The sequence below is a fragment of the Danaus plexippus genome, chromosome 12 (genome assembly GCF_018135715.1).
Source record: "Danaus plexippus chromosome 12, MEX_DaPlex, whole genome shotgun sequence".
Taxonomy (NCBI): domain Eukaryota; kingdom Metazoa; phylum Arthropoda; class Insecta; order Lepidoptera; family Nymphalidae; genus Danaus; species Danaus plexippus.
Window position 1 is genome coordinate 7,182,194 of NC_083545.1, and position 14,047 is coordinate 7,196,240.

General features: G+C 35.0%; 4 protein-coding genes across 5 annotated transcripts; 3 read left to right on the plus strand and 1 right to left on the minus strand.

Annotated features, from left to right (window-relative positions):
• The first annotated feature begins 126 nt into the window (after nt 1-126).
• On the plus strand, nt 127-3,942 carry LOC116772433 (uncharacterized). The gene is made up of 9 exons (XM_032664629.2): nt 127-323; nt 626-739; nt 1,121-1,240; nt 1,354-1,502; nt 1,976-2,137; nt 2,231-2,337; nt 2,565-2,676; nt 3,094-3,244; nt 3,491-3,942. The coding sequence occupies exons 1-9, from the start codon at nt 165-167 to the stop codon at nt 3,689-3,691; spliced, it is 1,275 nt and encodes a 424-aa protein (XP_032520520.2). The 5' UTR covers nt 127-164; the 3' UTR covers nt 3,692-3,942.
• A 984-nt stretch (nt 3,943-4,926) lies between these two features.
• On the plus strand, nt 4,927-7,686 carry LOC116772431 (beta-alanine transporter-like). 2 transcript variants are annotated; one of them, XM_032664625.2, is made up of 8 exons: nt 4,927-5,118; nt 5,195-5,417; nt 5,545-5,722; nt 5,867-6,125; nt 6,247-6,496; nt 6,576-6,961; nt 7,037-7,215; nt 7,335-7,686. In XM_032664625.2, the coding sequence occupies exons 2-8, from the start codon at nt 5,215-5,217 to the stop codon at nt 7,662-7,664; spliced, it is 1,785 nt and encodes a 594-aa protein (XP_032520516.2). In that variant the 5' UTR covers nt 4,927-5,118; nt 5,195-5,214; the 3' UTR covers nt 7,665-7,686. The 2 variants fall into 2 exon arrangements, with proteins under 2 accessions (XP_032520516.2, XP_032520517.2); XM_032664626.2 differs by having other exon boundaries at nt 5,209-5,417.
• A 1,092-nt stretch (nt 7,687-8,778) lies between these two features.
• Nucleotides 8,779-11,670, plus strand: LOC116772371 (uncharacterized). Its single transcript, XM_032664539.2, has 2 exons — nt 8,779-8,946; nt 9,448-11,670. Exons 1-2 carry the CDS (start codon nt 8,858-8,860, stop codon nt 11,522-11,524), a joined length of 2,166 nt encoding a protein of 721 aa, XP_032520430.2. The 5' UTR covers nt 8,779-8,857; the 3' UTR covers nt 11,525-11,670.
• LOC116772372 (dynein axonemal assembly factor 4-like) lies at nt 11,538-13,338 on the minus strand. Its single transcript, XM_032664540.2, has 3 exons — nt 12,421-13,338; nt 12,141-12,340; nt 11,538-11,894 (listed from the first exon to the last, which is right to left on the minus strand). The coding sequence occupies exons 1-3, from the start codon at nt 13,271-13,273 to the stop codon at nt 11,661-11,663; spliced, it is 1,287 nt and encodes a 428-aa protein (XP_032520431.2). The 5' UTR covers nt 13,274-13,338; the 3' UTR covers nt 11,538-11,660.
• Between the last annotated feature and the right edge of the window lie 709 nt (nt 13,339-14,047).

Sequence of the window (14,047 nt, forward strand, 5' to 3'; positions counted from 1 at the left end):
AAAAAAAAAAAAACAAATATTAATTATTACTTCAACAATGTGAATTGAATAGCAACAAGTCGATAAATTAACATTGTTATCTTATAACGTCATGTCTTATCAGCCGGCGCCCTATCAAGTGACAATTTAAAATCCAATGCAATCGTTTATTAAATACTCACAAAATGACACCTTTACTCATCACAGCTGTTATATTTATAGTATTTATTGTGATTTATCTAAAGAGAAAAGATCCCGAGCCGATATTCGGCGTGTATACTGTAGCAGGAAAGTGGTACTATTTGAAATATGTCGCCTTTTCCTGTATTTATTATTATAGACGGGTAAGTTTATTTTAATTTATAATATAAAATCATAAGAATAATTCCTAACTAAACTATGGTATAAGAGTTTAAACAGTCAGTATTAGTTCAATCAAAACGGCTATACTCTACATTCGTTTGCTTGTTCGCTTTACACCGAGTTTAACGTCCTATGTTATATCGCTCGAAAAATTTAATTAACATTATCAATCTTAAATAATCTTAACTATGTAGATACTAGGTACGTTTTTATATAATATTTTTCCAAAATATGTAATAAAATAATTAATGATCCGCTTTAACTAGTTAATTATTTGTAACAGTACTCGAATAAGAGCAAAGCGGTTGGTGCTGATGGTGGAGCGGGTCAAGGTGTGAAGGCTATCTCAGACCCGAAAGAAATGGACAAGGCTCAGCCCCTGAGTGACCACGCTAAGGTAACAAGTCGCAATTACCTAACCATTTGTTCCAATGTTCTCTCCGTGTGGAGAAATAAAAGAAAATTAGTGCGTGGAGTCCCTCCGCGCGGAAAAAACGAAACTTCGTTATGTTTAAATGAAAATAGGAATTCTAGGAATAGGATTTCTACCCCAATCGATTTTTAGTGAACTCAAACTGTTTGTTTAAAACGAACTTTATTAACATTGCTTACAATACACAAGTGACCCACCAATTTGTTTTCGCTCCTTCTCTTTCTATTCCCCCACTCCAGGAGTTTAAGGTTTAACCCAACCTTGTTGGAATTTTCACTTCAAAAAGTCGCCTTATAACAAAACAATTTAATTGTGCGTATAATGATAGCAACACTACTGTTACAGGCTTTCGATGCGGTATTTTTCATATCCGCAAAAAAGGACGAACATGACAAGGGAATATATGTAATCGCTGGTTGTGAGAGACGGCCTTTGGGAATGTGCAATGGACTTTTCTACATTGGGGTAATTGAAGCATTGTTTCCGTTTGACGTTTGTCGTTATGACTACACAAATATCTTTATTATGAAGGTATACCAGATCACTTAGAAACTAATATATTAAATTTAAATAAATAGTTGCCAGGAAAAGGACTTTTGTGCAGTAAAAAGATTCCGGACACGGTCCTCTTCGGTGCTCAAATCGGTGAATTTGGAGCTGAAGGGGTTCTTATTACCCCCGCGGAACCGATGAAGAAATGGACCGTCTCTTATAAAGGACCTATGTGGTATGCAGTTAAATACTTGTTGTAGTAAGCTTATGTTGTAGACTGTAGAGCCTATGTGACTACAGATTATATATGAGTCGATGTATTTGTATTATATCATAGCTAGCTTTTTTTGGAGTAAGGGTAACGTAGTCATTACCTTAATTCCTCCCTTCGCTCTTACACCACTTTCAAATTAGCACAAAATCTGGTCTAACTAATGATAAGACCCTATATAATGTTGCTCTTTTTTTTTCAAGGGCGCTTTTCTTAAAATCAAACTGAGTATTTGGTTATTGATCTTATCTTTAATACCCCACGATCTCAACTTCTTCCTATTGACCTAAAAGCAGATTGTTGTAGACTTAATTCTTCTTTGGTAATTTTTTTCTCTAGCACTACTAATATTGAACATACCTCCTTTTATGCTTATGTGCATATATATTCATAATATAAATATACTACGATAATTATACTAAATATTTTTTATCAAGGTATCAAAATGAGCCCAGCAAAATAGTAGAAGTAGAATTCAATGGTGAATGGACAGCGACGAGCAACTACTTTGATTACGACACCGATTTACACCCTCCAGCTGTAATCCGATCAATTGCAAGAGAAAAGTGGAGTCGAAAATACTTTAATAACCTGAAAACGTAACTAAAATTTTCGTTTAATTGACATATTTAAAGTAATTTAATTTTAGGTAAATGTACAAGTGATAATTAAGAAATTATTATATGTTTTAGAGCTCACCAATCTCACTATGAACAGTTCGGCGTAATGAAGTGTAAATTTACTATTGAAAAGGAATCCTTTGAATTCACCTTACCCTCGTTCAGGGATCACAGCTTTGGTGAGGCTTATAAAATTCAGTATTTGTCATAACGATTTGTTAGAAAATTATCTTACTCTATCTCTGATTTTAATTACATGAATAAAGATACCTTCAAAAGTAAAATATAAAATAGCTAATTGTTAAATCTCTAGCTCATTATGATGACTGGGACCTCAACTTCTCCTAACTCGAAGAATAATTGGCCAGCTTTTATGTGATAATAAATTTCCATATTTTTTCTGAAGGGCAAAAGCGGGACTGGACGCTTATGCACAGATACGCCTTCCATCATATTTTCTTAAACGACGGCACCAACATCAGCGTTGGAGTCATCTGTCAGCCTTCCACCGCGACACGGTGAGTCCCAAATGTATTGGAAACAAACATTTCACAGAATTTGTTTAAAATTGTCTTACTAATACTTAAGTAGAATTTTTTAAATTAAACTTAAATAAATAGTGTATGAAACGTTATTTATTAAAGTTTAAATAAAAGTTAAGATTTTCAGTTACTATTGTTATACATATATAAGTTAATTGATATCTTAATTTCTCAAAGCAGACATTAAACTAAAGCTAAGTCTAAACTGTTTTTTAGAGGACTACTCGGAAACATTGACAGTTTCTATAATTAATTTAAGAAAAATCGATCGTAGGATCATTAACGATCAACGACGATTTCTCGATAACAAGTTGCCAAATCTTTGTTAAAATTGAAATCCTGTACTGAGATTCGATCGGTAGCTACTGTTTGCTTTATTTTTGATCATGGTAGCATGGAGGTCGGCTACGTTGTTCTTCCGAGCGGTGAGACTTTGTCTGTCGAGTGGGTGGAGATGCAGTTGTACCAACACGGGGAGGGCGGCGCCGCGCCTAAAGACTACGCGTTCAGGATAAAGGCTGGAGATGTTGTTTACATTGTTCAGGTAAATGAATTATTTCCTCAGTGGGTTAACTAAGCTTTTTTAACAATAACAATAGTTTTTTTAGAGAACATTATTTAGAAGCTCAAGAATCATAACAAGCTTTGGGTATGTTGGCTCAGGTTTGACATTCAAGCTATATTTATTTATAAATTCACTATTAACTTCGACTCCAGAATGCTGATTCTAACAATTAATATTATAAGTGCCTCTGAAACTTTACACAAAGATTGAATTGTTATCTACTAGGTGTTGGTGGAATACGAGTCTATACACTTTGTGTCTCAAGATTGGGACGCCCGAATGGTGGAGCGCTTCTGCAAGTTTGTGGTGAACGGCGTCCCGGGGCGAGGGGTGTCTGAGTTCCATTACAGACACCACGGAGGACGGCCAGATGAGGTCGCGCAGAATGACCCCGAGTGGTACAGGAAGATGTGCCATAAGATATAGATCGGGGTCACGATGTGTCTGTTATTATATCTGTAGGTTGTGGTGACATCAAGTTATTGTATTTTTAAGAACGAACGTTACTGATACAAGCTTTTTGTAATAAATTGCTTTGTGTCAGAATTTGGTCACTTTAGCAATTTATTTTATATACTAAAATGAAACGTAGCTGACAATGCAATGTAAGGTTTGACATTTTTATAAATTTTATATTGAATATAATAATTAAAAAAAAATTGTTAATAAATTATTCATGACACAATAATTACCACTATTGTTGTTTTTTTCTCCACTAACTTATATATATTTCTTTTAGTATTGATGTAACTTTTCAGTAATATTTCCTAATAAATAACTATCGACCATGACAGAGCCTTGTGGATTCACGTTATTTGTAATTTCCCACGCTGAATCTAATACATTGCTGTTATATAATCAAATATGTTTGATATCTCTTTGACATGCCATCATTGGATGATAGCCATTGTTTCATCAACAACGACCTTGACAAGTCACAACTGGCCTTTCGCTACTCCAATTATATTACTAATCGAATTGACTGACTGCTCTACAAATGAGATAATTGCGCATACGCATCCCATGACTTATATTGGGTGATGTCCATTGACTATTCAATAGAAAAACTATTATTATAAATTGTACATTTTACACCATGAAAACAATCGTCCACGTTTTACTCGATGTATCTATGAAAAAAGTACACTTTTGAAGTGTAAAAAAGAAATTTGTATACATCTCAGATAGTTATGTATACTAACCAATAACTCGTATGAAATTTGAAACGAGCATTTTTCAAAATAAGGACGCTTCGAAAAAAACCAGTTCATTTCAGGCGACATCTCGTTGAAAAGAATTTATTTCTGTAAATACTGCATGTGCATTATAAGAGTAAGAAAAAATAAATATAAGTACAGTTCGAAAATGTTTTTTAAACCACAATCGTTACAAATTAATATAATTATGACTGATTGAAACTTAGTAATATTTATAAAACACGATCAATAGTGATTGTATTCTGAAAATAGGATTCTGTAGAGATGCTTTATTTTTTTGTGTTTGTTTAATAAATGCGTAAAAAATATAACTCAACGTACCTACTAAATGTATGTAATACATAATAAACGTGGAGTTGGTACGAAATAACTCACATAAAATTTTCAAAAACATTATAAATTTTTCTTAAAACGAAAAGAATCAACATACACTCTTATCAGGGTAAAAAAATATGGTGGAGTTTTCTAAACCCACTGTATATATAAACGATTGTGTTTAGGGTCCTAAGTATAGGTCCCTACATATTCGTACGTTGCAACAGTCGATCGGTTCACACTGGACAATGTAGACAAAAGCGACTCCGGGAATACATTTTTAGTTAACTAACTCTGAACCAACAGAAAACGCTAGCGTGGGTAAGCTTTTACGTAATAATGAAAAAGCCTTATAAACTACTATACAAAATAAAGGGTTTAAATTAAATTTTAATAGATTCTGCTACTTAGGAAACAATGGATTTTGACGCCATACTCGAAGATGTCGGAACCTTTGGACGGTACCAGAAATTGGTTGTCTATTTCATTCTACTGCCAGCAGTCATACCGTGCGGTTTTCACGCGTATGCTCAACTTTTCATGGCTTCAGATGTGAAGCACTGGTGTAATGTCCCTGATCTTGAATCACTTAATAACTTAGACTTGATTAAGAATCTCAGGTAGGCTAAAATATTTTTTTAATTCGAACCCCTAAAATGAATACTTATTAAATGGACAAAAAACAATTCTGCCTAGCCACAACATTAGCGAAATATTCGTGTGTACAAATATATATTCCCCTTCTAGTATACCTCTCGAATTGAAAAACGGAGAATTCGAATATTCTCAATGCAACATGTATAAATTGAACTACAGCAATGTTATAGAAAATTACCCGAATATAGAAACGCCAGTTTTAGCTGAGATCGTTCCATGTATGGACGGGTGGACTTTTGAAACCAATCAAACAACCGTAGTTTCGGAGGTGAGACTTTTAACAACTATAAACTTTACTGAATAAATATCTTAAAAACTAAGAAGCATGTACATATAAAAGTAATCTTCGCTGTAATAAAATTTAATTATCATGTATTTTTTTATGGTTTTATCAATGAAATCAAAATTTCAGTGGAGTCTAGTGTGCAATAAAGACTTTTACCCAACTCTTGGTCTCGTGTTACTGGCGGTCGGTGGGATCATCGGCAATTATATATTCGGCTACCTCCAGGATACCTTTGGAAGAAAGCCGTCTTTCTTTATTTATCTTATAATTGAATCCATTTTCGGAATAGCCACCGCATTCGCTCAAAATTATTACATTTGGATTGTATACAGATTTGGAGTCGGATTTACAGTACCAGCAATAATGGCCACTCCTTACGTTCTGGGTGTGTATGGTAAAAAAAAGTTGGTCTATGTTTTTTTTATCATTTTAATTATATTGTGTGTTAAATAACTTTTATTTTGAACTGTGTTTACGTCATTAATTAAATACATATATTTTTACAGCTATAGAACTAGTAGGACCTAAATGTAGAACTTTATGTACCATTCTCTCCAATATCGCTTACTCTTTGGGGCTTATTTTGCTATCTGCTGTAGTCTACTTAGTTCGTGACTGGCGTCACCTAGCTTTAGCCACCACTATGCCGTTTCTAGTGTTTTTCCTTTATCTATGGCCAATGCCAGAAAGCCCTAGGTGGCTATTAGCTAGAGGTCAATTCGAAAAGGCTGAAGTTATTTTAAAGAAAATGGCCAGGTATATATCCATTTCCTCTTCTCATACAACAAGTCACTACTTATTTAATTACATTTTAAATGTGTCAAAATTAATTTAGGATAAATGGAAAATCTCTACCAGCAAATTACATGGTGCATCTACGACGTAAATACGAATCTGACAAGTTGAAACAGGACTTAGAAAAAGAAAAGTCCAGAAAATATGGAATCCTAGATCTGTTTAGAACTCCCAACTTGAGGAAAAAAACGATTATCATCACATTTATTTGGTTCACTAACACCAGCGTGTATGTGGGTCTTTCGTATTACGCACCTGTTCTAGGGGGTGACGAATATTTGAATTTCTTCTTAGCTGGTGTGGTGGAACTACCCACATATATGTTTCTCTGGCCATCAATGGAAAGACTTGGAAGAAGATGGACGCTTTGTATGAGCATGGTTGTAGGAGGAATCGCATGTTTGACAACATTTTTAGTTCAACATGGTCAGTAATGAACATCACTAAATAAGGGCGTATATTCTGGAATCCCCACATAATAAAAACCTTATTAAATTACAGAAACAAACGTGACCCTCGCTCTCTATTGCGTCGGCAAAATGGGTATCTCCTCAGCGTTCGTGGTGCTGCCACTAATGGCCTCAGAACTGTATCCTACCGTTGTTAGAGGTCTCGGTATGAGTCTGAGTTCCGTTTTGGGGATGTTAGGACCTATATTTATTCCACTAGTTAATTATTTGGTAAGTCTATTAGAAACGTAACTTAGTTAAATCTTTTTATTTTGTTACTATTTCTTCTTAGTTTAATCGTAATGACATTTATTAGAATCTATAATCGTATTAACAACGAATATTTGTAGGGATCCGACATCATGGTCCTACCGCTAATAATTATGGGAGCGTTGTTAGTAGCTGGTGGCATAGCAAGTTTACTTCTACCAGAGACATTAAATCAGCACTTACCCCAGACTTTAGAAGATGGCGAAAAGATGGGGTTAGATACCGATTTCTGCTGTAGCCCGCCAGTAAAGGAATCCGGCTCGACATCGAATAAAGAAGACAAAAATAAAAGTTGTAAAAATTGCAGCGCATTATGTACATGTCAAATGGTAAACGTATCTCTTGCAGAAGACATAGTTACCATTATGGATAAGGATGAGGAAAAAGTTGAATTTGTTGTCTTGAACTAAATTCTTTTATGAATAAATCTAATTTATAAATTATTACCATTTATTTGCTTTTTAATTAATTATTATAGCACTACAATAAGCAAAACTCTTTTGAGATAACATAAATTCTTTTAGCCTTCATCATCATCATCATCATCAGCCTATCAGAGCGCCCTGCTCAGCAAAGCCCTCTTCTCACATGGAGAAGGTTAGATCATTAATTACCACGCTTGCTCAAGGCGGATTGGCGATTTTAAACTTATAATTTGAAATTATAAGTCCAGGTTTTCTCACGATGTTTTCCTTGACCGTCTGTCAGTGATGTTTAAATTTTCTAAGAAAGTACATATAATTCGGAAAAATCACATTGCTACTTTCCAGGTTTCGAACCCGCGTCCTCATGCACTAGAGGCGGGCCTTTAACCTCTAGGCCACCTCGACCTTTCTTAGCCTTCATAGACGAAAGAAAAAAATAAATAAAAAGTTCTTTAGATGAAACCTCAAAAACTATAATTTAAAAGAAACAAGCGATTATATATTTTTTTTATATTAGATAATTTATTAACTTACTACCAAATTTAATGAAGAGCTTAAAAAAAATATTAAAATAGTGTGGGCATTACAAAGTTTAAAGAATATTAAGGGTTGTTTATAAGAGCCGAGGAATTTGAAACTTTACTTACTGTAAATTATTGTACTTTAGGCATTTGATTAACGATTTTATAATCATGTTTTTAATGTCAACAAAATTAACTGAAAATGGGATATCGATAATATGGACAGCAAATAAGATATTTAATTATTCATTTCAAATTCATTCTGCTAATGAGAGGACATAAAACATGATAAATAAAGCACTATTACACATTAATAAATGCACTTCCTTGGCTGCTCTGCTAATCTGCTTTGATCAGACTCCAACTCCAGCCATAATACAGCACAAGAGTTTGATAAGAAAACATTGAGGTGATGTTATAAAAGCTGCATTCATTTTACTGTCATGTATTTTTATGGTATTTAGTATAGAATTCGAACAAAAAAATACTATTATACGGTTAGTATACATAACTCCATTGTCTATGATTTTTTTTCTATACTATACTAAAATGTCAGATTGCCAAAACGTCTGTCAAAGAATTTTATGTCACTTTTAATTCATCTTGCGGCGAATATTATCATATTATGAAATAATTTTATATCAATATTTTATTAAAATGGCTTCATTTTTACGTAGTAATGTGGTTACTCGATACATGAAAGGACCTTTTTATCAAAGCAAACGTCATTCTGGATATGTTGTGTTGTAAGTTAATGAAAGTTGCATTAAAATGTTATAAAACGGTTTTTGATAACTTTGTACCTGTAAATAATCACTTCATTAATGTATTAATATCAAGATAGATGAGAGGATCGATATAAAGACAAAAAAATTTAGGCTAACTATCCTAAAGCAATAAACATAAAAAATCGATTTCCTATTTGGGGATCACATACAACTATAAACTTTTGATTAATAGGCAATATTTCTAAATAAGTCTTATATTTTTTTAAAAACTATTTCTAAAAACACAATTATGTTTCTAATATTAAAGCATATTTTGGGTTTTATGATTCATATTTGTCTGATGAAAATAAAACTGTCTTATTTATGATATTAAATTACAGCATATGTAATGACTTACTTACTTACTTAGCTTATGAACTTTCTTTTCATTCACATGTGAATCATTTAATTTTAACTTCTGATTTTTGTGCATTTATTTTGGAATTTCCTATAAAACATATTGTTATCCCACTTTTCCAGAATTCCAGAGATTGGGGAGGATGGGGAAAAAGACACCCTTCTGTCAAACAATGGCTTGCCCGAGTTTAATGATATAACAATTGAAAAATGCATTGCAACTATCAGTAAACAAAGTATGGAATATGAAAATGGAGTCAGACAAATTGAGGAGTCCAGCGCGAACTGCAAGAACGCATTTGTTGAAATATTCCAGCCTTTAGAGAAACTGGACAACCAATTAGAACTAACGTGGGGTATGGCTAAAACATTATATCTAGGGAACAGCTCCCTCATGCCAACAAAGTCATACATACAAATACATCAAAGGGCACATAAAGCGAGGTTGGCAAAGTTTAACAGCATTCCCATATTCCATGCAGCTGTGAATGAAAAAAACCGTTTGAAAAAATTAACAGATGAAGAGCAACGGCTTTTAGATAAATATATACTTGAAGGCAGACTCAACGGTTTGGACATTAAAGGAGTGAAGCGTGAGAGACTCAACAATGTGCTGAATAATCAGCAGAAGGAGAAAAACATTATAAGGGAGAAAGTAAATGCTGCAACTAAACTGTTTAGCTGTTTTATCAATGACGAACAAGTGGCTAAAGAATTTCCTGAAAACCTTGCTATGAGTATGTCCGCCAGTAATGACGCTAGCAAAGGTCCTTGGAAATTGACTCTGCAACCGCACATTTATGAACCCTTCATGCAGTACTGTCCAGATAGAAGTTTACGTTGGAACGCATGGCAGGCCCATGTTCAACGATGTTCCGGTTATGGCAATAAGGAATTGGAAACTAGTACGCATATTGAGAAATTACGTGATTCTAGAGCCGAGCAAGCGAAAATCTTGGGTTTTGACACCTTTGTTGATATGAGTATGGAAACCAAAATGGCTGGCTCCATTGAGAATGTTACAAATATGCTTGACACGCTTTTAAGTAATGCTCGTCCAATGCAAGATGTTGAGCTGGAAATGTTAGAACATTTTGCAAAAGAAAGGGGATTTGACAATAAACTACAGCTCTGGGATATTCCCTACTGGCAAAGGAAGCAGAAATGGTCATTATACAACTTCGATGAGAATAAAATCCGGGAATACTTCCCACTACCCAAAGTAATAAACAGTCTGTTCAATTTATGCAGCACACTGTTCAGGATTCAGATCGTTGAAAGACCAGAGGCGCATACTTGGCACAAGGACGTAAAATTCTATGATATCTATGACGAAGGCAGTAACGAACCGATTTCAGGGTTGTACTTCGACCCTTACGCTAGGCAGGATGAGAAAATACGTGTGTACGACGACGCGGGTTGGCATGTGTCCATACGAAATAAAAGCACATTCACCAGCACAAACCCACTTTCGGCTCTAATCTTCAACTTCCAACCGCCATCAGACGGGAAGCAATCCCTACTTTCATTTAAAGAAGTCAATGTACTGTTTCAACGGTTTGGACATTCTTTGCGGCATTTACTGGCTAGAGCCAATTATTCCGAGGTTGCGGGTCTCTCGAACGTTGAATGGGACGCTGCTGAAGTTTGCGGCCAGGTGATGACGCACTGGCTCTACCATCCGCACACTATCCGAGCAATCAGTGGCCATTACAGAACTGACGAACCTCTTCCGGATGAAAGTGTCCAAAATCTGCAGAATGTCCGCAAACACATGTCTGGTTACGATTTGTGCCAGGAGCTATATCTATCACGCCTAGATCTAGATTTACACTCGAAAACAACTTTCTGGAGGGATATCGTGCGAGAGTTGTGGCCCAAATATATAGCACTGCCATTTGACAAATACAATTCACATATACTTTCGTTCACCAAGATTTTCTCTGAGGAATGGGGAGCGGCCTACTATTGCCATTTGTGGTCTAAGATGATCGCTGCCGACATTTACAGTGCCTTCGAAGAGGCCAGGGACACGGATCAAGATATACTGGAAGTGGGTAAGAGATACAAAGACACTTTCCTCACGACCGGCGGCAGCTGCCATCCTAGCGAGGTCTTCAGAAGGTTCCGAGGAAGGGATCCGTCACCGAAAGCATTATTAAACAACCTTGGACTCAACCAAAAAGTCTTAGAGCAATAGAATAAAAATTAAATATTGTGTAATAGTTTATTTCTTAATATTATAGAGGTTACGTTCGGAAGTGAATGACATTGTTATTTAAGAAATAATCCTAATATTATTTAATGAACTCGCGGAACACATTATAATAAATACTTTAATCGGAATCTGGATTTTGCTCCCAGGCTCTTTCCATGTTATGAATATCCTTTTTGATTTTCTCATCTTCTGGCATCAACTTTGAAGCTGCCTTCATTTCATCGATGGCTTTGTTCAAGTAGCCCATTCTGGCAAGCGCGGCCGCTCGTCGAGCAATACATTTGGCACGACTCTGACGGTTCCCCTCACAAGCTGGCTTCATTAAATCCAGCGCCGTGGAAGAATCATTCGCCTGGAAACGAAATATGCTATCCTAGGTCCTTAATCGACTAAACATTTTACTATTTTACCAAACGTGTACGCCATCCTGATTAAAAATTGCATTTTGCAATACGTTTATATATAGATTATAACTTAAATACATACCAACAGACTGTTAGCACATAATACAATCTGGCCATACATCGGCTACTATCTATGGCTGCCATCAAGCATGGCTGTTTAAATATCCTATATACAATTTAAGATGATAACTTACACATTTGTTAAAGTTCCCTAAAGCGAAATGTGCAGCGGCTCTGTTTGCATAGAGGCTGGGCAGCTTTTCGGACAGAGTAATACCATGAGTGTAAGCGCTGATTGCTCCCAAAAAGTTACCACAACGAAAGAACTCATCACCTTTTTCTTTACACCACTGAGGATCTTGCTCTTCTGGACGAAGGTCTTCCGAAACGAAACCTTAATAAAAAAAAATATTATATAAAAACTTATACGAACATACCTCTAAACTTATCCAAAGCTTATATCAAATAAACCACCTGTAGCCCTACGAGCTAACGTAATATTCTTAAGCCACGCCTCTTCTTCTTGCGCCGTGGATTCCCTGCTGGGAGTGGGAAAAGTGCGCTTCGTGTGTGTTATCTCCAATTGCATCATTTGCCTTAACTTCGGTAAAACTCTTGTAGCTGTTTCCTGCTTTTTCTTATCGACATATTCAGACTTCACGACAGTTTTCGGCGGTGATTTTGGAGTCAATTGACGTTTGGAAGGTTGTGGAGCCACATCTTTCGCTTTATCTTTTGATTCTGTGTCCGAGTCTGGCAACTCGACAATTTTAACACCTGACTGTTTATTATTAACAAGCATATTCCCATTGTTAAAATCATTTTCTTGATGTGATCGCTCTTTCCACTTTTCTAACTCGCTCATAGCTTTCTGACGCTCGTCATCTCGTCTCGAGTCCATCAACGCGTGTTGTTGTGTATCTATATCCATGGCCCTTTGCACGGTGAATCTGTCCAATTCATTCTTCTTGATCGTTCTTTCTTCTGCCGCTTTTTTAGCTTTTTCTTGGCTCTCCTCTAACACTCGTTGCCGTATTGCTTTCTTTTCTTCCTTGGATATATTTTTTTCTAAATTTTCCCAATCAATCTCTTGTCGTTTGACTAAATCCATTGAAATCATATTCTTGTTTACAACACATTTGCTCTTTTCAATGTTTACGTCATGTAATAAGAATAATTCCAAAAGATATGGACTGAAATGTGCTTTGATATAGCAATCAGCTGTGAACATATCTACATTTTCTCTATAAACTGGATCTAAGGGGACACGTATGCTTATATTTGTAGGAGTTTGGATCCACGTATAATCCTTCACTAATATAGGCATCTTCAATAAGTTGAAAGAGAGAAAATACAATGCAATACTGCGATATTCAGACAATAGCGGTTGTTGTTTCCATGGCAATATTTCTAACTGTCCTTGAACAAAGTGAACTGTTATTGCAAGCATGTATATTGGTACAACTTAATATTACTTAAAAAAACATTTCCACAAAATTATTCGGTTTTATAAAATTCTTTATTTTTTCTTGAATTTGAATTTTCTTGTTGAATTTAATAACTCAAATCGAATGCGGAATTTGCTTATATTTATTTTAATGAAAATTTAAGAAGGACGTTTCACTTAATACCTAATTAGTTGCATTTTAATCAGATTTACGTTCAATGTTCTTAACAAGCTGAAAAATCAGGATACAGATTTCAACAAATTGTATGTTGTTAAAAAATCACCGTAGCTACCTAAACTAGAAATATGTTTCGGTTTAAATAAAACATTAACAAAAGTCCTGATGTAATGAACGAGGTTGTGGATGAACGGCCGCTCAAAGCAGACAGTCTCTTGATTGGTATATTAACAACATTTTAATAGTTTAGAGGAGTAACAAACGCAAATTTTAACTTTTTAGTTCTGCCAACAAAATACCGTATAAAGTCCTAGAATGTTATAAAAGCAACATCCGAAAAAGACCTAGATATATGACTTTTAGCTAGTACCTAATGTTGTATTTCATAAAAGTCTTTATAAGACATCACATACTTAATAATTATGTCAGCGGAAGCATTAAATATCTTTGAAATACTCGAGATATCGTGGAATTTC

Bases quoted from the DNA above. Each gene is read 5' to 3' on its own strand.
- LOC116772433 (XM_032664629.2), top strand. From the start codon at position 165: ATGACACCTTTACTCATCACAGCTGTTATATTTATAGTATTTATTGTG. The intron at 1,241-1,353 runs GTAATTGAAGCA...TTAAATAAATAG, and splicing joins ATGGACTTTTCTACATTGGG to TTGCCAGGAAAAGGACTTTT. The intron at 1,503-1,975 runs GTATGCAGTTAA...TTTTTTATCAAG, and splicing joins TCTTATAAAGGACCTATGTG to GTATCAAAATGAGCCCAGCA.
- LOC116772431 (XM_032664625.2), top strand. From the start codon at position 5,215: ATGGATTTTGACGCCATACTCGAAGATGTCGGAACCTTTGGACGGTAC. The intron at 6,497-6,575 runs GTATATATCCAT...AAATTAATTTAG, and splicing joins ATTTTAAAGAAAATGGCCAG to GATAAATGGAAAATCTCTAC. The intron at 6,962-7,036 runs GTCAGTAATGAA...ATTAAATTACAG, and splicing joins AACATTTTTAGTTCAACATG to AAACAAACGTGACCCTCGCT.
- LOC116772371 (XM_032664539.2), top strand. From the start codon at position 8,858: ATGGCTTCATTTTTACGTAGTAATGTGGTTACTCGATACATGAAAGGA. The intron at 8,947-9,447 runs GTAAGTTAATGA...CCACTTTTCCAG, and splicing joins CATTCTGGATATGTTGTGTT to AATTCCAGAGATTGGGGAGG.
- LOC116772372 (XM_032664540.2), bottom strand. From the start codon at position 13,273: ATGCCTATATTAGTGAAGGATTATACGTGGATCCAAACTCCTACAAAT. The intron at 12,341-12,420 runs GTGGTTTATTTG...TTTTTTATTAAG, and splicing joins GTTAGCTCGTAGGGCTACAG to GTTTCGTTTCGGAAGACCTT. The intron at 11,895-12,140 runs GTAAGTTATCAT...TTTCGTTTCCAG, and splicing joins TAGGGAACTTTAACAAATGT to GCGAATGATTCTTCCACGGC.